Below are 27,506 nucleotides of genomic sequence, written 5' to 3' on the forward strand. Positions count from 1 at the left end.
AAAGTTTCAGCCTCCAGGCACTGGAGGTCCAGCCCTGAGTAATTTGAACAGCCAGAGACCAGGGTTATTAGGGGGGTGCAGCGTAGAGTCATAAGGATCAGAGATGCCTTCAGGCAGCAATTTGAAGCTGAAAGCCACTGATATGTGTTGCTATGCTCAGGAGTGCGGTGCCTGTAATGCTAGGAGACTATTGTGATTGGTGCAGACGATGCCCTATGAAGGTTTAAGAAAACTGCCTGATGCTTTGCAGGGCTGTTTGCTTTCAATTAATAGAATAAAGATTGCTTTCAAACCAAAACAATTATTTTGTTAAAAAAACAAACAACTGGAGGAGAGAGAGACAAAAAACACACATCAGCCTGAGGTGGATGGGGGAAATGTAGGGTCCCAGGAGGAGGAGAGGTCCTGCAATGGTTGAAGATTTGTGTATGTCCAGGTATCATATCCAACCCTCTCCTTTACAGCACAGTGCAGCAGGTACTGTACTTCAGCAGGGCTCAACTACAGAGGAATGGGTATTGAGTGCAGTGGGTGCTGGGAGTCTGCAGTGCTGGACTGTGAGGAGGGAGGAGTGGAATGCTGTGGGTACAGATCAGAGCCAGGAGGTTGATAAGAGTGTGTTAGTGGTGTCGGGGGGTGTGGGGGGGAGGTGCATGTGAAAGAGTTTTGTGACAGCAGCTGCAGGAGAGGGCGGGTGCGAAGCTGCTTGGTTTTCAGTGCTAGCAGCGCCTAGAGAGTGTCCGCTTGGTGCTCCGTAATGTTTAAGAGCTGCTCTGTGGCTTCATTCTGGCATGCTGCATTCTCCTTTCAGTCCCTCTTCTTGCTGTCCCGTCACTCCTTAATTCTTGTATTTCGGCCACAGAGTGCATCATGACATCACGCAAAAAGTCCTCTTTAGTTCTTTGTGACCACTAATTCTGTGCAGCTGTTCAGCCAGTGATAAAGAGGGAGGCTGGGCTACCAAGATCATATATGTGAAGCCAAAATGCAACATTTTACAGAAGCAGTGTTGTTTGCCACACAGACCACTGATTTAAAACACAGCTACTCTTCAAATATCTGTCACTAACTGGCTGACCCCAGGCAAGCACACGAGCCACAAGATCCCCAAAATGGTGAGTAACCACAGGGGAAATCAGTGTTCCAGGACCGTACTGTACACTGTGCATGTGGCTCTTGGGGAGAGCCAGCATTATGGGGTTGAGGGGGTTATAATCATTACTATCCCCACATTTTCCCCAGGATGTGATCATTATGGAAGATACCTCGCTGCTAAGGGTGAGCAGGGAATCAAGGGAGGGTCTTCTCCAAGATTGTGGCTTCCACTCTGACACTTATGCAGCTCATCTGTGTGCAGCAATGGTCCCCCCGCCCTCCAATGATGGCAGAGTTGTGCTGGAAATTTACCCTTAATGGGGCAAGAAACAAAGCAGCTCTGCCAAAGAACCTGCGGCAGTGGATCGCCCAGTATCTCCATGACAGTTTCCTGGAGATCTCTGAAGCAGAATCCCATGAAGTTAGGGAGTCAATCAACACCCTGTTCTGCCGCTCAGACTAGGCATGTGATGGTACATGCATCATACAGACACAAGCCTGCTTTCTGCAACCCCTCGGCCCCCCAACAACTCACGTCAGAGATTCCCAAAATCAAAGCAACTTACCAGGGGCATCCTCTCCTGTTTGCGCTTCATCAAAATCTGACAGCTGTGATGGGCTAGCCTCCTCCAGGGTAAAGAAAAACTCTGGACTGTATGCATCTCTGACCTCAGAGTCATCTTCTGCCTCTGGGTCTGGGTCCGGGTCTCCCTCCCCGAACCCCTCCAAAATTTCCTCCTCCTGGCTTGGTCCACTCTTGGACTGGCACACGAGCCACCAAAGTATCCACAGTGGCCTTTGAAGTGAAGGTGAGGTCACCACCAAGTATCATGTCCAGCTCTTTTTAGAACCAAGAGCTCTTGGGCGCAGCACCAGAGGGGTGGATTGCCTCCCATGCCTTGTGGTAGGTGTTCCATAGCTCCTTCACTTTGACTCTGCACTGCAGTGTGTCCCGATCATGGCTCCTTTCTGTCATGCATCATGAAATCTGTCCATAGGTATCATAATTCGTACGGCTGAAGTGCAGCCGGAACTGGACAGCCTTCTCTTCCCACATGCTGATGAGGTCCAGTGATTCAGCATTGCTCCAAGCAAGGGATCACCTCGTGTGTGGAGCAGGCATGGTCACTTGGAAAGATGCGCTGAGACCACTGCACGCGTCATCTAGCAAACAGGTAGGGAACTTTCAAAATTCCCAAGGAATTTAAGGGATGGGGCCAGGGCAGTAGAGTTCAAACTGATGACCAGAGAGGTGAGAACAAAAATTGTGGGACACCTCCCAGAGGCCAATCGCAGCGCTGTAATTGACCAGGATATCTATGTAAGAGGACTGTTGACCCCTTACTAAAGCTCAGTGGGCGTGTTTTGGTGGGCTAGCTCCCAGTACCAAAACAAAGGGGTAGGATCGATGAGAAATCAGGACGCTGAGACTGACAGTCCCCAGGAACAATGCTCCAGGTCAGCCTGATTAGCCTACCCACCCTGTCAATCAGGGAGTCAGGAGGCTGGGGCATCGCGTCCTCCATGTGAGCTGGAATTGCCTGAGTCAGACAGAGTCGGGCTGAGCTAAGAAGAAAGCAGGGGCCCAAGCTGAGCTGGGGAGCAGAGCTGTGCCAGATCCAGAGAGGCCAGAAAAGCAGCCCAGGATGCAGGTCAGTGCTGGGAGCAGAGTCACAGAGGCAGCCCAGAGAGCAGACCTGTGGTGGGAGGAGAGCTGCAGCAACCAGAGCCAGAGGGGCCAGAGAAGCCGCTCAGGGAGCTGGAGTCAGAGCGGCAGCCATGCTGAGACAGAGTGGTGGAGCTGAAGCTGGAGCTGGTGCAGTCCAGAATCGGGTGTGATGAGCAACTGGGAAGGGCGAGGGGGACCTTGGGCAGCAGGCCCAATACAGGGAAATGCCCCCAGCCAAGATGCCTTGTAGGCCAGACTTGGAGGGGGACTGTAACCCTGACAGGTCAGGGGCAATGCTGGGAAGAAGGGTCCTGCCACCTAAAGCCTGTGGCCATCACCAGAGCAAGTGTCCAACCTGCAGCATCCCTGCAGCACAGCCAGGGCTGGAGGAGACGACCTGGGACTTGTGAGGAACAGACTGTGAACTTCCCTTACTTTCCAGAGGCTGCTGTTTGTGATGTCCCCATGCCACAGAGGGAGATTATGTATTTTCTTTTAACCTTTCCCATTTTTCCTTATTTTTTTTAAATTGATTGCTGTTTAATAAATTGTATTTGCTTTGAACTGTATGTAATGATCATGGGTCAAGGAAGCATCCAGTGCAGAGAGAGTAGCCCAGAGTGGGGACTCCCTAGCCCATGCCCTAAGTGACCACGACAAGGCTGGGGGTCAAGCCCCCCAGGAATCCTGGGCCCAGCCTTGTTGGGGTTACGAGGACTCTGCCACACAGGAGAGTGGAAGGGGAGCCCTCTGGGTAAAGGAAGTGGGAGCGAGGACTCAGATCCTTTCACTAGCCCATTTCATTGGGGTAGTGTATAAGCCAGGAAAGTTCCCCCAACAGCAGGACATTCCCCTGCTTACATCTACACTGGCACCCCGGCGCTGTACCCCCACTGTACGCCTCTCATCAGGGTGGTTGGTTTTTTACAGTGCTGCAACTGCGCAGTTTCTGTGCACTAAGTGGCTTGGCAGTGTGTACATCTTGTGAGTTACAATGCAGAAAGCTGCTTTATTGCGCAGAAACTTGCCAGTGTAGACAAGACCTAAGACTGAGAGCATTCCCTCCACATGGGAGAAGATACAGAAGACCCTGGAAGCATCTCTATTTGCCTCATTCCTGCTCTGATCTCTGCACTATGGACTTACACTAAAAGAAGCATTCCAACCAATTGACTGAGGACCTTCCAATCTTTCGGAAGTTACCAGAAGCTTTATGAGCCATCAGCAGGGGCGGCTCTAGACATTTCGCTGCCCCAACCACAGCGTCATGCTGCGGGGAGCTCTCTGCCGCTCGCCGGTCCCACGGCTCTGGTGGACCTCCCGCAGGCATGCTGCCGAAGGCACCATGCCTGCCGTCCTCTTGGGGACCGGCAGAGTGCCCCCCGCGACATGCCGCCCCAAGCATGTGCTTGGCGTGCTGGGGTCTGGAGCCACCCCTGGCCATCAGTCTCTAACATCATTGCTTTAAACCTGATATAAGAATTCTGCAACGGTTTATGCAATTGATTTCTTTGACCATTTTAAATCTCTCATTCTTTTCTCTTATAAATAAACCTTTAAATATTAGATAAAGGATTCGCAACGGTGTGATTATTAGGTAAGATCTGAGTTATATATTGACCTGGGTATGTGGGTGATCTTTTGAGATCGGAAGAACCCTTTGTTTGATTAAACTGGGTTTAAATAACCACTCATTATAAAGTCTAGTCTAGTGTGTGCCTGATGAAATAAGGGCCGGGATACCTAAGACGACTGCATTTCTGTGTTCCTGTTAACCAGAGTGGTGGGTCTGCCCCATTTCTCAGCAGTTTGTTGGGAATCTAGTATTCCCACTGAGCACGGTGACATATGCTTATACATTTTAATTAACAGTGAATCATTGAAAGGGCCATCTATTTAATGTACATTATCTGTAAACAGCAAAATAAAGAGAACAGATGTCTGAACTGTGTCACTGTCTTTATTTTAACGTGACATTCCTGAAACATTTCAGATTAGTACCTATGAAAATTTTTATATGGTAGATAAGCACCAACAGTCAGATTCTAGAAACCTTTACTCATGCAAATAGGCTTGACTCAGATGAGTAGCAGGTGTGCACTATTAGCCCATTACATACAAACTTCCCACACACTTTAATAAAATACCCTTTAAATATTGCTGAATCTTCAAAGACCAAAGCAAACACAGACAAACTATATATTTTATCTGGAAGTACAACTTTGCAACAGATTAAATGTTAACTTAAGTCAGACATAGTTACAGCTCTGGATATTAGAGCTGCAGAGATTGACATGGTGTATTTAAAAATGTTTAAAAGATTACAGTGTAAAGGAAAATACTGTCATTTTGTTTCAGAAACATGTTTCAATTCAGAAAGTGGCCAGCAATCTAAATCAATATCAGTAAATTGTCACAAACCGGAGTGTTATTTACCTCAAATATCTAAAATATTTTACAAGATTTGTAAGCAGACATACCAAGCATGTCAGCTAAAAACTGACATTTGTGGAAAGTGTTTGAATTAATAGCTTGTTCTGTCAAATTCAGAATAATACACAAACTTTACAATGTATGACATTCACAGAAACATTACTCATCTTTTTAAAAAATGAAAGCATCTTATTCTGTGCTTCTTAGAATCTTCTAGGTTTCATATATAAAAACTAAAGTAACTAATGTGAGTAAAAATTTGTTGCTGCTAGGCAACGCATAGAAAACATTGTGAAGGCACAGGTGACAATCTGTATGAATGAATTAAAACAGAAGAATCATTTACTGAAAGGTCAGAAGCAACTCACTATTTGAACACGTGATGTGCACAATTACTTATTATTACATAGTTCAATTGTAAACAAAGCATGATCCTGCCACAATTATTAATGAGAAGGACTATTCATAGGAGTACAGGTTGTAGGGGTTTTTTATAACAAGAAAATTCAGATTGTATGCAGTTTACTCATTTTCCTCTAAGGACCTGGCCCAAAGACCACTGAAGTCAATGGGATTATTTAAACTGAATTCAGTGGGCTGTCAATCAGGCCCTTAATGCTCATAATAGGACAAAAACAACAGACCATTAACTGATGGCTCAGTAGGGCCATTAACTTAGAGTGAAGGCATACTAACAGCTAAAATCAAATAAAAATTTATTGCCTGATCACTGGTATGACGAAGGGCTCAATTCCACAAACTCTCATTCCCGTGAGTAATCGTTACACAGATGAGGACTTATCCCTTTGAAACCAATGGTATTACATATGAGAGAAAATGTTGTAGTTCCCATAACCTGCAGCGACATGGAGGCAATGCGCATAATCTTCAGGAGAGAAACTGCCACTTAAGGCCAAGCACAAAATATTTAACATGAATATAAATAGTATGTTTAAACAAACACTTGGAAAAACTGAGTTTTTTTATTTTTATTTACAGTGGATTCTAAGCTTCTCTCTAGGTTTTTGCTCAATTTTGTCCAGTCACTAAATCACAGTTTAAATCACAAAACTACTGCCACTATGCATAATAAGTTGATTGGAAATCCCATCTACCATTTAATTCAGCAAATTCACTCACACAACAATCGTGCACCCCAAAAAAAAATGATGTATAGGTTCAAGAATAAACAACTCATTAAAGGAGTGGATCATTTGCACTTAATTTCTTCATGATAAAAAAGAATAATTATTGGTAATCAGAGAGTATACTGTCAGGATTGTACAGTACATGTTACTAGATGCTTTAATAGATTATAGTCAGATCCTTTTAATGCCACATCTCAGACTGTCTTGAAGTGGTGTGACAATAATAGAAGTTCTTTCACACAGAATTAGACTTATGAATGCTGAAGGTCTGCAGATTCGTTAATATTAAATAAAGCACATTATAAACAGAAATTATATTAAAAGTGCTCATCTTAATTGTTTTCATGCACTGAAATAAGTCAGGGTTTATTTCACAAATGATGATGACATCATAGGCATCATTGTGAATTCCTTCAAAGACCTTGAGCTAATGTAACAGAAAATATAGGGCAAACTACGGAAAGAAAATAATCAGGTCAGCCCATTCCACCTAATACCAAGTTGTTTCTTTTGTTCATAATAAGTTACCACAATCTAACCAGGTGAAAGACCATCCATTATGCTCATTACATCCATCATAACCCCTACAGTTAAACAGCGCTTTTGTTCTCAATCAATATAAGCTAAAGCACTGCATATTTTCTTGACTTCTTCTTAGCGAGACTGTAATTTAAATAGTAACATTTTGCAAGGTATTTACTGCAATGTTTCAAGAGGATCCCAGACTGCAGCTTAGTTCATGTTCACAATAATGCTAACTCTGTCCTCAATCAATCAGCAGGAAAAGCATAGTGTTCATCTTCAGAAAAGCTACCTGTAATGATTTACTAGCATGGTTAAAAATAGTTTGCTATATGATAAAACTTTTCATTAAAGGGCTACCAGCAACCTGTTATTTATTACTCACTCAAGGCTGACTGGCAGGTACAATTTGCTCTTTGGATAACAGCATTAGTGTACAAAATGAACCACTCAGCAAATCATTCTGCTCACCATGTGGAAACACAAACAAACCACAGGATATAGTCACAAACTCAATGAAAATTTCTATTACACAGAATTCTTTTGCACTATGGTCAAAAGGTGCAATAAATAAAATAAAAGTTGTGACCAAAGCGGTTGAAATGGATCAAAACAAAATTGTAGCAGTGATGCAATACTCCTTTTAATATCAGACTATGTAATGTGACATCAAATTGTTTTTCCTTCTTAGAAACAGCACTCCAACAATGCATGAAATGTTTGCAGCTTAGGATATTAGAAGACAATAAAAGGATTCCTGTCTCTTACAAGGAAGTTGCAGCCTGTGAGCACAACTAGTATGGTGTAAAATTGTGTCATATGAATTTTAATGCAACACAAATATGAAAGATTCAAAAAGAACAAAGGCAGCACAGTCCTATTCCATACTACACAAATGACCTATTATAATCTGAACAGCACACCACAGTACAATTGAAGTTATTTCAAAAGAGGGTCACACGGGTCAAATGTAACAGCTGAAGAATGAGGTCCTTCCTTTATGTAATATTAGAGAAATGCAAAATACCAAACACTGTGGTAATGTTAGAGAGTTGAAAAGACACTCATATTCAGGCCATTGGGAATCCAGATCTCTGGAAAAAAAAAAAAACTTTAATTACAAGTATTATCCTTACTGACTACAGATTCCAAATTTGTGGGAGTTCAGATATTTATAAAAGACTGCAATTGATGTGCACATGTTTAGGACATTTTCATGCACAGACCGTATTTCAAGTTGCTGGGCATCCTAAAATACTTTGTGTACCTTTTTAAAAATTTTAAATCAACGAAAGTAACTAGACTGTTGGTGTGTTAAACTAGTTGGGTAAATTTCTTCCACATCCTGCTGCTTCTGCAGCAGCTTTAATTATATTCCCAATGGCGGCAGTTGACAGATTTTGAGAAAAACAGAATTGTAAGTAAGGTTTCTCTCTGTGATATTATTGTCTCTGATTCTGGATCAAAAGGAGCTATTTTTACCGGCTGCGTAAATAAATAGTGTACACAATGGGGTCAATCTGAAAATTGATGGATGGCAAAAAAGTACACACAAACCCATTAAGGCATAAGCCTAGTGTTAGACTGGTGCTTGGTTATGGGGAGGAAGACAACAAAATAAAGATGATCAGTACATCTTGTAGGTCCACTGTGAAACAAATCATTTATTCATTCTGGTAACATGTTTTGTCATTTATTTCCATCAGGACTTGGGCCCTTTCTTTGATTTGAAATGAGCATTTTGGAATGAAATTGTTAACCCCTGCTACAGTGTTGATTGTAAGTTATAATAATTCTCTTACTTTCTCTGAAAAAGAGTAGAATACACTTGTAAAATAATCACAACTTAAAAATGGATGCTGCTATTGAGAACCTTAAATGAAGGGAGAATTTCCTATACCGAAATCTAAATTCAAATATATTCCTATGTAGGGAGGGATTAGCCAAATGGACTACATGGCATTAAGAATTAAACCAAAATATAACTTTAACAAAATAGTGATACATATACCATATTTTATAATAAAGCACTCAAAAGAGACATTTTTCTTCTTAGAATTGTGAAATTCATGAGGTGTGATAAGATGGCTTTAGTTTCCAGAAACTACATAGTCTACCAAAATTTTACTCCAAAATTAAGATTGGTTTCTCAAATATGAATGACACTGTCTCTGTTTGTACTGTAGCACTATTTCGCCCACCTGAACATCTGACTGTCACTCCACAGGTTGCGTTAGATCACAATATCTTTAGTTTGGTTCTCAGCCAGGGCTCACTCAGTCATAAAACAAGACTGAATATAGCAAAAGCACTAGAAGAACTTCTGTAATGGATTGGCTACCTGCCTAGAGGATAAAAGCAGCTTTATAGCCCAGGTTTGGCATTAAAAGTGGCATTAGCCATCTGGGCTCTCCCAGTTCTGATCTACTTTTACAGGCCACCAAAAAACATTCTTAGAATTTAGATCATTATAATAGAAAATTAATGTACTTAAAGTTTAGGAGAAATAAATAATTTAAGAAATATCCTAATGAGATCAAATGCTCTTTACATATTTCAGAATTATCTAGGCAACAAGATCCAACATACAGACCTTCTATTTCATTATTTATTTTCTTGGATGATGAGAAACTCATGTTATTACATCCGTTAAAGAGGATTTATTCACCTACAGGAGGGCAGGTTTTAGTACAATTTATTAAGGCTTAACTGTAAAATACTACAGTCAGATTCTCTCATTCATTTGGAAATATACTATTATATAAGGAAAGAAACCTGAATCTTTAATATTTCACTTTGTGAATAAAATTTACATTCATTTAGAAAATTCAGGCAGGATAGAATCTGATTAGCTATGGACAGATATACACACAGTCACACATTTCAACCACAGCTTCTCATGAATTTTGATGCTTTTTTCTTTTTTTTTTTTTACACAATAATATGCATTTGTACATTATATGTGATTATTTAGTTTACTCACATCTGCATCCCTACTTTCCACATATAAGCTTATACTACCATGTACTTGAGGTTGTGCAATCTGAACTCTCACACCCTACATCTTCTTAACAGGAGACAATTTTCCAGAGAGATTATAGAGCTGGTCTCTTCTACCTTCTGCACCACAACAGAAAGCTACCATGAATAATGTGTAGTTCTTTAGAGCACACTATTGTTATCAGCCACAAGTCAGATTTACATCTCAAAAAGGAGAACTTCAACCATATAAGCTATGCCATGATGAAATTACTGTCTTCATATATGTCACTTGTGGACGTTTACATTAACCTTGTGTGATGCCTGCTAATATGCAGCCATTGCATGTTTACTGCATATACTCTTTGTTTAATTTGTATATATTTAGAGATATGGCCAATTATTTTTGGAAGGTAAATCAACAGGATAATTCTGCCTCCAGTTAAGAGCCCTAACGTGCTGTGATACTACCTGGATTCAATTTTTTATTGCTCTGGATCGGGCCCCCATAATACCACTAGAGACTCAGGAGCTAGGGTTAACAGATGCCACTAAGGTTCAGAGATAGCTTTCTGACACAAACTAATGCTCGACCCTGAAAATCATGATTTTTTGTTGGGGGGGGGGAGGGTGGGAAAGAGGAAGGAGGTGTCATTGCTCGCTGGACTTTAAATAATTTCCCTAACATTTTCCATCTGAAAGCTGTACGTGAGTTTCCAACCAAACTCTGCTGTGTCCTTTGGGAACTAACATCCCTGTCAAGACAGCAAAGTGTTACAAAGGTCAATTTATGATTACTTCCATTGTCCTGTACACCGCGTCTGCAAGCAAAGCATCGCATCCGGGGGAAGAGAGAGAGAGAGTGAAATATATTAGCTCTGCGATAAGCTCCCAGTTACTTGTAGAATTGCAGATTTCATACGGCCTCTCCTTTATCTGGCTTTGGGGTCGGGGAGAGGGAGATGATGATAGAGAAACGCGGCTCATTCTTTCGAGAAAAGGCCCTTGACATGAGAGCTGGCGCCTAAGACTGCACCTTCCTTCCTGCCCTCTGCTGCGACTGCTTGCCTAATACAGACCCAGCCGGCTCTGCTCTGCAGCCCACGTGACACACAGCCTGCTTGGGTTAAATTCCTTTTGTATTCCTGGCTAAACAGCCCATTACGCGGAAAGCTCTACCACAATATCTCTTCTAAGCACCTAGTGGGATTCTGCTCTGAGTCACTCGGGTGTGAATTCGAACTCACGTCACTGAAGTCAGTGGAGAAGTTAATTCTTCATTGCACCCAGGCAGCAGAGACCAGAATGTGTTGCCCCTTCTCAGCACGTTGTCTGCACCTTGTTCTCAGGAGGAGCCTTCCCCAGAAGCAAACAAGCGCCAAGGCTACCAACTGAACTCCTTCCCCTTTACTCCAAACACCTGCCAGTCTACAAACACGTGTGGGAATTGAAGGAACTCCTGGATTGAGGACTAATCACACTGCTTCCCGTAAACTGACAATTTCTTCTCCCTGAACAACTTTTTAATAAAATCATAAAAGCTCTTCTGGCTCATGCATTCAAACAAAAGCAAACTAATCATGATTTCGGCTGCGGTTCATTAGGGCCTTTTAATTCGCATTGTTCCAGCATCCGCAAAACAGAGAGAGAAGGCAAAGTTCTGAAGCGTTTAAGAAGTGTCCGAAGTTTGGAAAGTTCCGTCCGTTCTGTTGCTGTTTCTGTCTGCCTAGGTCGTTGTATCGCTGCCCTTCAGAGGAAGCTTTTACGGGCAAGCAGAGTAAGCATTACCTGTCTAGTGTCCATTCATCAAAGTGACTCTGACTACCCCTCTGGGCTACCCTGTTTCGGTCACTTTTTCCTATCCACTGGCATATATTTTGCACACACTGACGGCCACCAACCAGTGTGTCTATTTAATCTTTCAATTCCCCTTCAGTCCACGCTGTCTGCCCATTGAGGTGTTACTCTCCTCTCTCCCAATTTCCCTACACTCCTCCCAGCCCCCCCCCGACCAGCTACTATGCTCCTCTCCTCCAGCCCCGAGCCAGAATTCTTCCTGCACCGATCTTCACTGTTTCCTCAATTCGTTTACCAGGCTGCTGTGGAGCCGTTCAGAAATCTCGGGTTTTTCCATCATTTCCTTCGGTTGGACCCATCCCACCTCCACAGGAGAAAGGAGCTCTCTGCCCAAAGTTTGCAGAGACTGCCCCACTTTCCCCTCCTCCCACCCTAGTTCAAGTGCAAGCTTTAAATGGGGAGTGGAGGGGGGGGGGGAAGAAACACCCAAATGGAAATTTCCTCACCAGCTTGAGACACCGCTACAGGGAAAAAGAGGCTCCCATCAAATTACAAAACCCGATCACCTCTATTAGCTAAACACGTCAATCATCAAGGAAAATAGGAGAAACGGCGCCTTCACTGGGGGGCCCGTCTGTAAGGCACACAGCTAGCGCAACGCCCTCCTCCAACCCAAGTCAAGGGAAAGCAAAGTCCAGGCGGCAGCAGCAGCAGGTCCCTGCTCCCCACACTGTCCCCAGCACCGCCGCTCTCCCTGCGGAGCTGGGAGCAAGCCCTGCTCACCAGCTCCTGCCAGCCACGGAAAGGAGGTGTCGGTAGGTGCCCACCCTCCGAAAGTGCCAGGGAAAGGCGCGCGAGAAGGACCGGAGAAAGGGGAAAGAAAGCAACCGGCTCACCCCCAGCTTCCTGCTGCGGATTTTCACATAGCCCTGCTTGACGATATCGTTAAAGTTGGAGGCCATGGCCAGCGGTGCCTGCTTCCTCCGCTCCGCTCACAGCCCGGGGGCCTCGTCCTCCTCCTCCGGCTCTTCCGGGGTGTCTCTGGCCGCCGGCTCCCGGGGAGCCTCTGGCATCCAGGCAGCAGCAGCAGCGGGGCTGCTCCCGGCTCCCGCCTGGCTCGCGCTGCCCGGCTGCAGCCCGCTCCTCCCGCAGGGCGCTGCGCTCAGCCCCGGAGCGGCGGCGAGGGGGAAGAGCGAGCGGCTCTGCTCCAGCAGCAGCGGGGAGAGGCAGGTGAAAGGGGGAAGCGGCGACCGCAGCTACTGCCTGGAGCCGAGACCCGCTCCTCGCTGTTCCGCCAGCTGTTTGCTTCCCCCTCCCCTGCTGCTGTCGCCGCCACCGGCACGGAAGCCGCCCTCCCGCATCACTCGGCGGTAGCGCCACAGCTGTCCGGACCGCACCATCCGCCTGCGCGGCGAGGGGGAGGGTGGGCACCGGCTCCGGGCCGCCTCCTCACACCTCAGCAGCCAGGGGAGGAGGGGAAGGCACCATCTGCCGGTCCCACCTCCAGGCTCTGTTCCCCGCACCTCAGCCAGGCACGCTCCGCCTCCGCTGCTGCCCACGCTCCCGGGAGAAGATGCTCGGGGAGTTTATGCCCTCGGCTCACCCAGCCCTTTTTGTGACCCAGGGGGATAGCGCGGATTTCCTGGCTCAGGTAGCGGAGGGAAGAGGAGGGCAGGGGTCTAATTTTGCCTCTTAAAAACGTATCAAGGGAAATAATCCTTGGCCTTCCCTCGGGCTCGTCCAGTTGGGCTGTGACTGTTGAAGGCAGAGATCATCCCTCCTATGTTTGTACTGTGCCTAGCACAATAAGTGCAACTGTCATTTCAATAAATAAGTATAATGGTCCATTCGGAGACAGTGGCAGCTGCTTAAGGATTTTTACACTTGACCAGGGCACATGTGCGTACCTTGGTAGGCACAATCCCTGAATGTTTTCATGTGGACAAAGTCATGTCAGAATTGACTTGCACCAAAAAGTGTTGAGTACACTTGTGAGACGAGATCCTGCAAACACTGACGGGCAAGAGAAACTTTACAGCGATCGGTGTCTTTGGTTGAGATTTTCCAATCCAGCCAGGGCATTTAGCCACAAGAACGCCCACTGAAATGAAACAACTGTATAACCTGTATGGCTAAAATGATTTGAAAAGCTCAGATATTTAGTTTAAAGTGACTCAGGTGTGTATTTGTTTGCGGATCCAGCACATATTGTGTTAAAAATTCAGACAAGTGATTTACACAAAGGCATAAAGAAAGGCTAGGCTCTTCTTTTTAAGTCATTCAGGAATGCACACTAGATCCCATTGTCAAACACTTTAGAGTATTGCATCAATAAAACAAATATTTTGAACAACCAACAAAAAATAAAGTACAAGCCCCTTTGAGCTTGAGAAATGGAACTCCATATTGTGCCACACACATAGTACTATATACCCTCAGCAGTGATAAGCATGTCTTTAATTATAATGCTCCTTAAGGCAGATCTAGCAAAGAATGATTCTGCAAGAATGCTAGCTTATGTTTTGAAGACACCAGGAAAAACAACTCTGAATGATTTACTTAAGTATGTGCAAACCCAGGGTAGACAGGTGATTTAACCTGCTCCACAAAGCCAAGCTATAGACGTAAGAGACACACATCATTAGCAGATTGTAAAAATTAATTTTTTACAATATTTTATGTGAAAGTTAGAGGTTTATGATAGGCTTAATGAAAGTTTCATGACTATTTTACTAAAAAATTGCTGTTCTCAGTCAAATGGCACCATTGACCCCTGAAGCGTTATTTATGAAGAATTTGCAATATATGTGTACATATATATTACAGATTTAAAGTGTGCTTTTGAGGTGAGATCAAAAGTACTTTTCCATAATTTCTCTTTTCTGTTTTGAGTGGTTTTCATATCAGTCTCAGTAAAAAATGTTAATGTACAGGACATTAAAATTATAATACTATATTTTATTGTTTCTCCCATTAAGTGAGTTTCTTCTCTGATATAATAATATTAAGATTGGCCAACCTTTGGCCAAGTTGTACTTTCCAGTAAAACTCTCTAGAGTTACATCTAGAAATACACCCTTAAGCACGTAAGGAAAAGATGGAGACTGATCGAAATCTGGAAAATAGATTTCAGAGCATTGGAGATGGAGTTATGAGAAAAGGCTATGTCACTTCAGTGTATGTTTTATAATAATATATAAGAATAATAAGTGGATTAAAATATAAGGCTTGATGTGTCTGGAACTCCAGATTTTTTTTTAAACTCATCTGAAAATCCAGAGTTGTGTATTTTCTCTTGCATCCAATTATCTTGGTTTAGGGCCCTATTTTAGGAAAAGACTGAGCATTAACAGTCTGATCCATTGGCAATAGTAGGCTTGGATCAGATCCTAGTGAGTTTGAAATTTTCCAAATGCTAGGGAAGGAATATTTTCACTCAACTTCCAATTTCATCTTTTTTTCCTGTTTAATTTAAACTTTGTTAACAGATAGGTGAGCTGAGAGTTTATATCTCCCTAAACTTTCGTAGACACTTGCTTCTAGCAGTTTAACATCTGCATTATTTCCATCCAAGCACAAGCATTTATCTAATCATGCAGTTGTTCATGGTAGATAAGCTGAGAGAGAGATGGAGAGAAATATTTGTCATATAGACAGATATAGCTTGTGTTTATTTATAATAAAATGACCAAGAGATAATATAACTTTGTTCTACTCTATATACAAGGATATTTCTTTCCTAATTTTAAATTTGGGTTTATTTCATATCAAAATATTCCATAACTCAAGAAAAACAAATGGAATTTGTTTATTGACAAAAGTGTTTTCAAGATGCCTTAGGACACATTAAATAGAGGGTTTGACCAAAATGAGACTAGCAGTTGTTTAAATTACAAAAAACATCCACTGATATTTGAAAGAGCAGTATGCAAAATTCACTAAAGAACTTTTAATGCACAACAGCAAGGTCCACATGGCTCCTTAGTACTCAGCAGGTTAAAGCACCGTATAATTAATTCAGCCTTGTTGCATACTAAGAGTCTACACTAAGGGATTATTCTGATTTTACAGAAACCGATTTTTGGAAACAGATTGTATAAAGTTGACTGCACGCATCCACATGAAGCACATTAATTCGGTGGTGTGCATCCATGTACCGAGGCTAGGGTCGATTTCTGGAGCGCTGCACTGTGGGTAGCTATCCCATAGTTATCCCATAGTTCTCACAGTCTCTCCTGCCAATAGGAATTCTGGGTTGCGATCCCAGTTGCTGGTGGTTCTGGGTAAATCCTCCCCCTCCCTTCATGAAAGCAATGACAGACAACAATTTCGCACCGTTTTTCCTGGGTGAACTGTGCAGATGCCATACCATGGCAAGCATGGAGCCTACTCAGCTCAAGTCAGCTGTCATGAACATTGTAAACACCTCGCACATTATCATGCAGTTTATGCTGAACCAGGACCTGCAAAACCAGGCGTGGAGGCGGCTGCTATGGCAGCGCAGCGACGAGAGTGATGAGGACATGGACTCAGAATTCTGTCAAACTGCGGGCCCCTGCACTTTGGAGATCCTGCTGGTAATGAGGCAGGTTCTAGCCATGGAACGCCAATTTTGGGCCCAGGAAACAAGCACAGACTGGTGGGACCGCATAGTGTTGCAGGTCTGGGACGATTCCCAGTGGCTGCAAAACTTTTGCATGTGTAAGGGCACTTTCATGGAACTTTGTGACTTGCTTTCCCTTGCCCTGAAGCGCCAGAATACAAAGATGAGAGCAGCCCTCACAGTTGAGAAGCGAGTGACAATAGCCCTCTGGAAGCTTGCAACGCCAGACAGCTACCGGTCAGTCGGGAATCAATATGGAGTGGGCAAATCTACTGTGGGGGCTGCTGTGATGCAAGTAGCCAAAGCAATCACTAAGCTGCTGCTACCAAAGGTTGTGACTCTGGGAAATGTGCAGGTCAGAGTGGATGGCTTTGCTGCAATGGGTTTCCCTAACTGTGGTGGAACCCATATCCCTATCTTGGCACCGGAGCACCAGGGCAGCCAGTACATAAACCGAAAGGGGTACTTTTCAATGGTGCTGCAAGCACTAGTGGATCACAAGGGACGTTTCACCAACATCTACGTGGGATGGCTGGGAAGGGTTCATGACGCTCATGTCTTCAGGAACACTACTCTATTTAAACGGCTGCAGCAAGGGAATTACTTCCCAGATCAGAAAATAACAGTTGGGGATGTTGAAATGCCTGTAGTTATCCTGGGGGACCCAGCCCACCCCTTGATGCCATGGCTCATGAAGTCATACATAGGCAGCAAGGACAGTAGTCAGGAGCTGTCCAACTATAGGCTGAGCAAGTGCAGAATGGTGGCAGAATGTGCATTTGGCCGTTTAAAGGTGCGCTGGTGCACATTACTGACTCGGTCAGACCTCAGCCAAACCAATATCCCCATTGTTATTGCTGCTTGCTGTGTGCTCCACAATCTCTGTGAGAGTAAGGGGGAGACTTTTATGGCGGGGTGGGAGGCTGAGGCAAATCACCTGGCCGCTGATTGTGCACAGCCAGACACCAGGGCAATTAGAAGAGCACATCAGGAAGCGCTGCTCATTAGAGAAGCTTTGAAAACCAGTTTAATCACTGGCCAGGGTACATTGTGACTGTTGTGTTTGTTTCTCCTTGATGAACCCCCCACCCCCTTGATTGACTCATTCCCTGTAAGCCACCCTTCGATCACAGCTTGCTTTCTAAGGAAATAAAGTCACTCTCATTTAAAATTCATGTATTCTTTATTACTTAATTATAAAAAGAAGGAGAGAACTGACAAGGTAGCCTGGGTAGGGTTTGGGAGGAGAATAGTAGGGAAGGAAAAGGCCACTAAAAAAATTTCATAATAATGAGAGCCTTTTGGTTGGGCTGTCCACTGGGGCGGAGTGGGCTGGTGCACGGAGCCTACCCCCATGAGTTCTTACTCGTCTGGCGGGTGAGGAGGCTAAGGAACATGGTGAGAGGGGAAGGTGGTTATACAGGGGCTGCAGCGGCACTCCGTGATCCTGCTGCCGTTCCTGAAGCTCCACCATACACCAGAGCATATCAGTTTGATCACGCAGCAGCCCCAGAGTTGCATCCCGTCACTGCTGATCTTCCTGCCGCCACCTCTCATCTCGAGCATCTCTCCTCTCATCTCGAGTGTCTCTCCTGTCCTCACATTTGTCCCTCCTGTCCTCACGGTCACTGGCATCTTTCCTGTACTTTGCTACCACATCCTTCCACTCATTCAGATGAGCTCTTTCATTGCCGGTCACTTCCATGATTTCGAAAAACATTTCTTCTCGTGTCTTTTTTTTCCACCACCTTATCTGAGATAGCCTTCGGAAAGGAGTAGGGAGGCTTGAAAAATTTGCAGCTGCATGAGTGAGGGAAAAAAGGGAGAGAAGTATTTTAAAAGATACATTTTAGAGAACAATGGTCATACTCTTTCACGGTGAGTATTCACCTTACATAGCACATGTGTTTTCACTACAAGGTCGCATTTTGCATCTTAATATTGAGTGCCTGTGGCTTTGGTGTTACAGAACACAGACGCAGGTCCGGGCAGCAGAATTCGGCTTGCATGCGGCCATGGTAAGCCATTGTCTTTCGTCTTCTGCAGCCTTCATCTATCTAGCGCCTTCCTTTCCCAAATAGCAAGCAAAGCCCGTTGAGTGCTGCTTCTTTCCTGTTAACGTGCAGCAGCAGAAACCACCCTGTGACTGGTACCATGGAAGATCACTGCTAAACACCCCCCTTTTCTCCCCGCCAATTGCATGGCTGGTAGCAGGAAAGATCCCTGCTAGCCAAATGCGGAAAAGCTCAGCACCAATCGCGCCCCCCGCTTCCCCCAGTTTGGCTACCTGCAGGGAAGGATTTCTTTTAAGCCACAGGCAAACAGCCCAGTAGGAATGGCCATCTCTGTCCCCTTATTTAAATTCCTGAATTTCAACCAGGTTACCATGAACGATATCACTCTCCTGAGGATAACACAGCAAGATAAAGAATGGATGTTGCTTGAATGCCAGCATACGCAGTTAGGCTTTGTCATGTAATGATACCAGATTACTTGCTACATGCATGGCGTGGTCAAGTGTCCTACCATGGAGGACGGAATAAAGCAGCGCTGCCCAGAAACCTTCTGTAAAGGCTTTTGAAGTACCTCCAGGAAAGCTTCAAGGAGATGTCCCTGGAGGATTTCCGCTCCATCCCCAGACATGTTAACAGACTTTTACAGTAACTGTACTGGCTGCGAATGCATCCCAAGTTCTCAGGGCAAATTAATCATTAAAAAATGCTTGCTTTTAAACCATGTCTTATGTTTACAAGATACACTCACCAAAGGTCCCTTCCATGGCTTCATTGTCTGAGACAGTTGCTTGGGAGGGCTGGGAGGGTAATTCCGTCAGGGTGAGGAAAAGCTCCTGGCTGTTAGGGAAAATGGAGTGCTGTGTGCTCTCTACAAGCTCGTCCTTCTCTTCCTCCTCATCTTCCCCATCCGCAGAATCCTCAGCCATGGCTGCGATTACCACCCCTACCTCGGAATCCACGGACAGGAGTTGGGTAGTGGTGACAGAAACCCCCTAGAACTGCATGCAGCTCAGCATAGAAGCCCTGCCCCGGACTTTCCATTTGCTTCTTTGTTTTTCTGGTAGGCTTGTCTGAGCTCCTTAATTTTCACATGGCACTGTACTGAGTCCCTGGTGTGGCCTCTCTGCATCATGGCCTTGGAAATTTTTTCAAATTTTTTTTCATTTCGTCTTTTGGAACGGAGTTCTGTTAGCACGTAATCCTCTCCCCATACAGCGATCAGATCCAGTACCTCCCGTGCAGTCCATGCTGGAACTCTTTTTCGATTCTCAGGAGACTGCATTGTTACCTGTGCTGGAGAGCTCACCATGCTGGCCAAATAGGAAATGAAATTCAAAAGTTCGTAGAACTTTTCCTGTCTACCTGGCCAGTCCATCCGAGTTCAGATGGCTTTCCAGAGCAGTCACAAAGGTGCACTGTGGGATAGCTCTCGGAGGCCAATACCATCGAATTGCGTCCACACTAACCCTAATCCGACATGGCAATATGGATTTCAGCGCTACTCCCCTCATCGGGGAGGAGTACAGAAATAGGTTTTAAGAGCTCTTTATATCAATATAAAGGGCTTCGTTGTATGGACGGGCGAAGCATAAAATCAGTTTAATGCTGCTAAATTCTGTATAAATGCGTAGTGTAGACCAGGCAGTTGTACAGATCTGGACACCTAATACATTCTTTTGTTCCACAGGCAGGAGTTTGAAAATACTGTTTTCCATGAAACTACCAGTTTTGAGCACTAAATGCGTTTTTGGAAGATTAAAATGATTTGGCAGAAATTCCTGAATTGATCATTTTTGACTGTCAGATACATTGTTACTTGCCTATCATCCTTCATTACAGGGCTGCTAGTATTCTCTCTTTCTGTTTGAATCTTGTTCCCTATCAGCCTCTGAGCTCTCTCCTTTATAATATGGCTGTTTTAATTAAGTGGTAATGTGGTTAGTCTGTTCAGATATGAGATAACTATACTTGATATATGATTTGCAATATATTTGAGATTTATCAGAAATTGATCTGGGCAAGAAAAGTTTTCCTTTTATTTTCCCTCCATCACTCTGAATTCTACATGTCAAGACCCAATAATTTTTTCAAGTCAGTCTTGAAGCTATGGCAATCAGGGTCCAGATAACTGGGGGATAACAGGGTATAAATCCCAAAGAATAAGCACTTGAATCAACTGGTTGAATAATACGATGTGCAATAAAAATATGTCAGGTATGATCTTTTATGAAAGCTTATAATGTTCTAAACTTAATGCTCATCATTAGATATGTATACAGACTGCAGTTATGAATTTATGTATTTGTGCATATAGAAAACTCTGTTCATAATTTATGGTGCAGTCAGGCAGGGAGGGGCTGCCTCCCCAATCAGGCAAGACTAGCTGGAAGCAGCAAACATTGTATAATCCAGGAAAGGACAAATGAGGGGCCATTCGAGTTAATGGGAAGACAATGAGACATGCTGGCTAGAATTTCCCCACCCTGAATAAACTTGAGTCACAATGCCAGAAGAAAGAAAGGAAAAAAATATCCTTTTAAAAAGGAGGCATGAAACTGAGGACTTCATTTAGAAACTGAGCAACAGTCAATTGGCAGGTGCTGTCCTTGAAATACTAGATCCTCTCGCTGATAGGGGGTATGCTGGGAAACAGTTCAAAGGCAGTAGGTAACTTGTATTAGAAAAGGAATTTTTATCTAATCTGAAAGCGTAAAGCCTGAAGTTGTGGCTATAGGTTTATTTTCTGTATAACTTGTAAGTTTCCTTCCCTTGTTATTTCATCTTTGAATCTGTGATTTTTCTATTAAATAACCCTTTTTTAAAATTTTAACCTGAAGCAGATCTCTGGTATGCAAACAGTGTGGAGATTATGTGCAAAAGCGAACTAGCATGTGGGGATCTGGTTTCATGCCTTTGGAGGTGATGAACTGGGGAGGGGGGGAAAGGAAGTCAGAGTGTCTGGTAGTTAAGGATTTGGGGAGACTCAGGACTAGAACTTGCTCTATAGTTGAATACCCATAAGTACTGTGCAGTAGAATGCCTCTCAAACATTCCTCATTGTGTGGAGCACTCCTTATTAGGGCAGAAAAACTGAAGAGCCTGCTCCCCACACATGTTTTCTTCACATTTGCCCTTGAGGTGGTTGGCTTTACCAAACTGCTGGTAGTACTGTCCTTCCACAAGTCAAACAAACAAAAACAAACAAGGGTTACAGTCAGTATCTAGGGAGAGACTGGTAGAAGCATTCAGATGAGAGGAAGCTGTGAAAACCCTAGGGGAGGTTTTTATTTTGGAGCTAGTTAGTTATTTTATGAAAAGTATACATGCCACGCAGCATTCCTCAACTGCTATGAAAACAAAAAAAATAATGAGATAAAGTTTCAGTAAGGAACACACATACAAACATGTGACAAATAGGAATAAAAGCTGAAGGGTGTGAAAAAATATGGAACCTACTGCTGTATCACTAAAACAGTAAGCTTTTCATAATTAAGAGAAGCATTTTTATTTGTCTGGGTTTCTGGATGTTCCTGAAATAATATTTTGTTCTTATTCTTGAAAAGGAAGCCAGTCCATATAAAAATCACCAGGGACCATTTATTTTAATGTTTGGTGACTGTTTTCATAAGAAACATCTTTCAGATTCTCCTAAGCCAGGGAGTATTATCTAGCAAATCTTTCTTGTTTCAGCACTGAACTATGCTTATTGAAGACTTCCATTGATTTAGTGGTCTTTGGATCAGAGCCCTAAGGAGTAGCTAGTCACAATCAGGAGATATGAAACAAGTCTGGAGTTCTTCTTCAGCACATAGACCCCTTTTGTGAGAAAGCCTAAAAGAACCACCAATGACACTCAGGGCAATCTGATGACAGTAAAGTCCTTTCTTTGTCTTCTATAAACAAAAAGAAAAAACTTCAGATTAGTTACACAGAAAATAAAATCAAGAACAAGAGAAATTACTGTTGTATACTTCTGACCTGAACCTGCACTGTTTTGCCTATGTAAAGGTGTAAGACACTATCAAATCCAAATTCCACACATAAGCTGGTGGTAGCATTTTGCATCCATGTTGTATTTATTTTGCACAGGTTGAAATGACTACACAACTTGGAAGGCACTGGAGACTCAGACCCACGATATTAACTACAACAACACATATTAGCATGTGGCCCTAGATACAGTTTGTTTTTAATACAGTTTTGGAAGGTGTTATTTATTTATTGCTTTTTAGCTCATCTTACTTTTAATTTTATTTTCCATGATAAATTGCTCAGAAAAATAAAGTGTTGCTGTTGAAGATGAATTTCAAGCAATTTATGCATTTAAATATGACTTATGCATCATCATATCATCAATACTCATGGCTCATTAGTGCTCAGACATACAACAGCAGGTGAAAATGAATGTCTCAGTCCCACAAAAGTTACAGAGCTCTGCAGTACCCCATTATATCTCTATTATGTCAGAGCAGTTGGAGGTCTATTCTGCTCTCATCAGGGTGTACACATGCATTTAATTTTTGAGTGGAACTGATGAACAAGTTGTGAGATGATTATCCTGTTTAGTTCCCATAAAATGTGCAGTCACTCAACTCTCTGATGAAGAGGGGGCTAGAGAAGGCTTGGTTACCCCTTTAGATTATGGGAACTTTTCCCTATGCATGATAATAAGTAGCACATATTTTACTAAGCTACTTTTATCAGAGTAAAACAGGGTCTCATTTAAACTAATAAATAGACATGCATATTCTATCTCAGCTCTTATATATACACTTTTAAAAAACAAACAAACAGAAAATCCTTTAATTTATCAATGCCTGAGTTTAGAAGAGCATAGGCATCTACAAGTTGAGCTGGGCAAAATTGTGGCCAAAAATTCAGTTATGACACTCAAACATTTTGTGGATTTGTTTCACTGAATTGTTCATGTAAAAACAAACAAAAGCAAAAACAAAAAAATCCAAAAAGGTAAAAAAAAATTGACAGCTATGAAACAGAACAATTTTTGGATTAAAAATAACTTTGTTTTGAGATGTCCTTTATTTTTTTTAATTAAAAAGCCCATAAAAGACAGTGAAAATCAAAACTAAATGTTTCCTTTGGTCCTAAACAATTTTTTTGACTTTTCAATTTACCAAAGATTTTAAAAAATAAAAATAAAAATTGTTTTTGGTTCAGCCTTTACAGGGGGTTAGGTCAACCTAACTACAGCGCTCAGCGCACAATATTTTTCACAGTCCACAGCAACACAGCTACAGCAATCTAATATTTACATGTACACCAGGCCCCAGCCTCAGAGACACAGACAGGTGTCTGCTGCCAGTGAGTTCTGGCTCTGTCTACACTGCAGAACCTATGCCTGCACAGCCCTGTAGCATAGATGTTGCGCAGGCCAACAGAAGAAATTCTTCTGCTGACATAGTAATCCCACCGCCTTCAAAAACATTAGCTAAGCCAACAGAAACCCTCTTCTGTCAGCTTAGCTGCATGTAACTGGGGGTTCTGGTGATACAGTTGTGTCAGTGGGGGGGGGGTGAATTTTCCACTCTCCTAGCTGACATAGCTATGCTGGCACAATTTTTTAGTGTAGAGTTGGCCACTGGACTGTGGTAGGTGAACATGATGACAGAAACCAAAAGATCAAGCAGGAGACAAGGGCAGTCAGTGCTGTTGGTCATAGTTTCCCAGCTCACATCCCACAGGGAAACCCCATCTGTCTCACTCCAGATGCTTGGCTGTTGCTTTTTCCCCGGTCTCCTCTTATGCAGCTTTCATCAACTCCTTCTCTTGGTTTCTTCTCAGCAGGGAACCATGCCAGTGCTAACACAGACTCATGACTCTGAAGGGCTTAATCTCTAACCAAGATGCTGCTCTCCTCAAATCTCTCTCCGCAACAAGATTCTTACCAGGTCTTTCCTCTGCCAGTTTCTTTATTTAGTCTCAGAAATAATATTTAATACTTAGGTAATTTATAAATAAAAATAATGGAACAAACATCACAGCACAGCATTGACTGCAGCTCTCTTTAGTCCAGAGCTCCACTTTCTACAATGGAGAATAACCAGAGAATAGCTCCTTCACACAGCCCACTCTGATCTCTACTAGGAGGAAAGTCACCCCTTTTATGGCCAGTCTGCAGTCACATGATCCCTCTAAAGACTACAGTTACCAGGATCGATGGCCTTAAAAGACCAAGACCTAATTAAAAAAGCATTAAAATCTGGGCTGAGCTTTTAAAGCCTCCTTCCTCACTTCAAAGCCTCCACCCCCAGCCCAATCTAACCCACGCAGCACCTCCCAGACTCAGGCCCTGAATATGTAAAGCATTATGTTCTAGGTGGAAAATCACTTTCTTTTTCATTGTAAAATATGTATTGAGTGTCTAATGAATTTCAAGCACGTCAGTGTTCTCTCTAAAGCATGAGTCTCTAAAAAGTAGCACAGCAGCTGATTATAGGATAAGAAGAACACTATTATTGTTAATTTTTAAAAGAAACATAATACATTGGCTTTCAAAATCACACGTTGTTAATCCCTTAAATTCTGAAGAAAATGTGTGCACTGCATTATCTTTCTAACCACAAGACACAACAGGATGTGTTTTACTAGATCATGAACACTTGCCTCTAGTGCAATGTTAGGTTCAAGGCTATTGTTCCAAGAAGTGCATTAATCTGTAAATAAATCAGCCCCTGGAAACTTTTAATGTTAAAAAATTGATTTTTTATTTTGACATTTCATTTAATTTTCTGGAAATATTTCTTTCCTGTTTTCTTACACTTTTAATATGAAACAGATTTCATAGTGGAGAGCAAAAGGCACCTAAAGACACAAGTACTACATATGTTTTTATAATAAAGTGTTAGCACATTTTAGTACATCTTTTTTTTAATTTCAAGTTTATTGGACCTGTTCTTTTTCACTTGCTGAAGGAAATATCCTCTCTTCACAGCCCTGACTTCATCTAGGCTTTTAAAAAATGTTATATTTTAAATTTAGTTAAAATAAACACAGCTTCTGGGATTCACAGTGAACTCTTTGCCAAAGTATTCTCAAGGTCAGTAACAAACAAGGTATTTCTACTCTATGCCAAGAAGCAATGGTGACAGCAAAAATGTTATCACAATTGAAGCCACACATGGGATGACCATATTTCCTAATTAGAACATGGGACACCTCAACACGCTCACCCATCCCCCTGCCTTGACACAAGGCAGTCACCCCTTGCTAGAAACCCCCGCCCCCACAGCTCTGCCTCTTGGAGCTGGCATCTCCAGTCATCCCCCCATCCCTCCATGTCCCTCCACACCACACCCCATTTTTTTGACAAAAGTGGGCATTTGTCCCATTTGCTCTTGCCAACTGATCAAGTCAGCAAGAGCAAATGGGACAAATGCCTCCTTTTGAAAAAAAAGGTTGGGACAGTGAGGACAGGGCTTAAAAAAGGAACATATGGTCACCCTAAGCCACGGTGGCAAGCTTCTGTGGTCATTGGTAGATTCATCTATCAGTATTCATAATGGCAAACTTGTATTTCAGTTCTGTTTTGACAAGTATGAAACCTCAGAAGACTTGGGATTCCAGAGTAATTGCATCATAAGATGCAGCATGAGTTTGTCTGAAATGGTGATCAAATGAAATGCTAAACTTTAAATGCTCCTTTCTCCCTAGCGTTTCCAGTTTTATGGACACAGAGTCCTCCAAAGCAGTGTCGGATGCTTTAAGGGGGAAAAAAATCCTTATTAGTAAATAAGATTTAATATAATCAGTACCTCTCTTAGTTTCAGAATCCTCTAGGTGCTCATACCTAGGTGTTAACAGACAAAACAATGGTAGCTCATGCAACAAAATAGGGTCACAATCTTAGATAACTTTATTACTAGCCATTTGAACAGTCAAACCAGGGTTGTCTACATTCAAAATGCTTCTCCCATTGGTGTAGGTACTCCATCGCCCTGAGAAGTGTAGTTAGCACTATGGACAAGTTCTCCTGTCAACCTAATGATGTCTACACCTGAGGTTTGGTTGGCTTAAATGCATTGCTTAGGGGTGTAGATTTTTCACACCTGCCTGAATTCATTTCCTAGTGCAGGAAACAAGGCCTTGATAAACAAGGAACTTTTAATGATGATGATAAGATCGTTAATTACTTTTCCTCCAAGAATAATAAATGGCAACAAAAATCTATGGCTGTAACATGCAACTTCTCTAATACAAATTATAATATTTAAATTTTGTAATCTAGATATTATGTAATTCAATTTATTTTGTATAGAGAACACAAAATATATCAGATACAGGGCAGAAACCTGCTTCCATTGGAGGTTGACCCAACATATCAATTTAAGGACGGTGGTATAAATACCCTTAATATGGGAGAAAATGCCACTGGCTTTTTAGGGCTAGACTATGAACCCCTAGTGATGCTGTATGATTGTGTATGATTGAAAATGACCATTTGTATCAGTGTTGCTACAGTTGCAACAATTTTTATATAAAGTATCATGTAAGGTGTCAATGGAGAAGTTACATTCTATCACACATGATTATCCTGATTAAATCCATGTATCATCTTTGTATCTGAAGTTATGAATACTGGCTATATATCTGTAGCTTAAACACGTCGGGGTGACCTTCCCCCCATCCCTCTGATAGCTAGACAGTTATGTGTTGATGGCCTATTAAGGACACTCAGCTCACAACGGGCCATTGAGAAAACTCATCCCGCCAATAAGCCTTTCCTGTGAATGTCTCAGAAAGGCTATGGGCAATGCCTGTCCCTGTCAGTCAGCAACGCACGTAAGGACATGTGACCCTAGATTCCATCATGGGTCAATAACTTCCCATACACAGGAGCTGTGGGCTTTGTTTGGGACAGTGAATTTCCATGCATATGGCAAAGGATAAAAGACACTTGAGACAGCTCCATTTTGCTCATTTCCTGCTTCAATTCTCTGGAGTGTGGATTTACAACTAAAAGGAGTATTTTGAACTATGGACAGAGGACCTTCCAGTCTTTGGAAGTTACCAGAGAGACTTTTGCAAGCCAGCAGTCTATTTCATCACTGCTACAAACCTGATATAAGGACTTAGACCATATGCATATAAATGATTGCAATTAACCATTAATAAAATCTTTAGTTAGTTTACAAAGGAATGACTGACAGTGTGATATTTGGGTAAGATCTGAGATACATATTGACCTGGGGGTAAGTGTCTGATCCTTTGGGTTAGTAGAGCCTCAC

The 27,506-nt window shown here is 42.8% G+C and overlaps 2 protein-coding genes across 3 annotated transcripts in view; one reads left to right on the plus strand and one right to left on the minus strand.

The window, feature by feature from the left end:
• DOK6 (docking protein 6) overlaps positions 1-12,773 on the minus strand; it is a 439,614-nt gene extending 426,841 nt beyond the window's left edge. For both annotated transcript variants that reach the window (XM_050938848.1, XM_050938847.1), the window contains exon 1: positions 12,540-12,773. In XM_050938848.1, coding sequence (XP_050794805.1) covers positions 12,540-12,605 — 66 coding nt within the window. In that variant the 5' untranslated portion in view covers positions 12,606-12,773. The remainder of the gene's footprint in view (positions 1-12,539) is intronic.
• LOC127044256 (zinc finger protein with KRAB and SCAN domains 2-like) overlaps positions 1-27,506 on the plus strand; it is a 618,075-nt gene that overhangs the window by 298,982 nt on the left and 291,587 nt on the right. The gene's annotated exons all lie outside the window — the stretch shown is intronic.

Source organism: Gopherus flavomarginatus, chromosome 2, assembly GCF_025201925.1.
Source record: "Gopherus flavomarginatus isolate rGopFla2 chromosome 2, rGopFla2.mat.asm, whole genome shotgun sequence".
NCBI classification, from domain to species: Eukaryota; Metazoa; Chordata; order Testudines; family Testudinidae; genus Gopherus; species Gopherus flavomarginatus.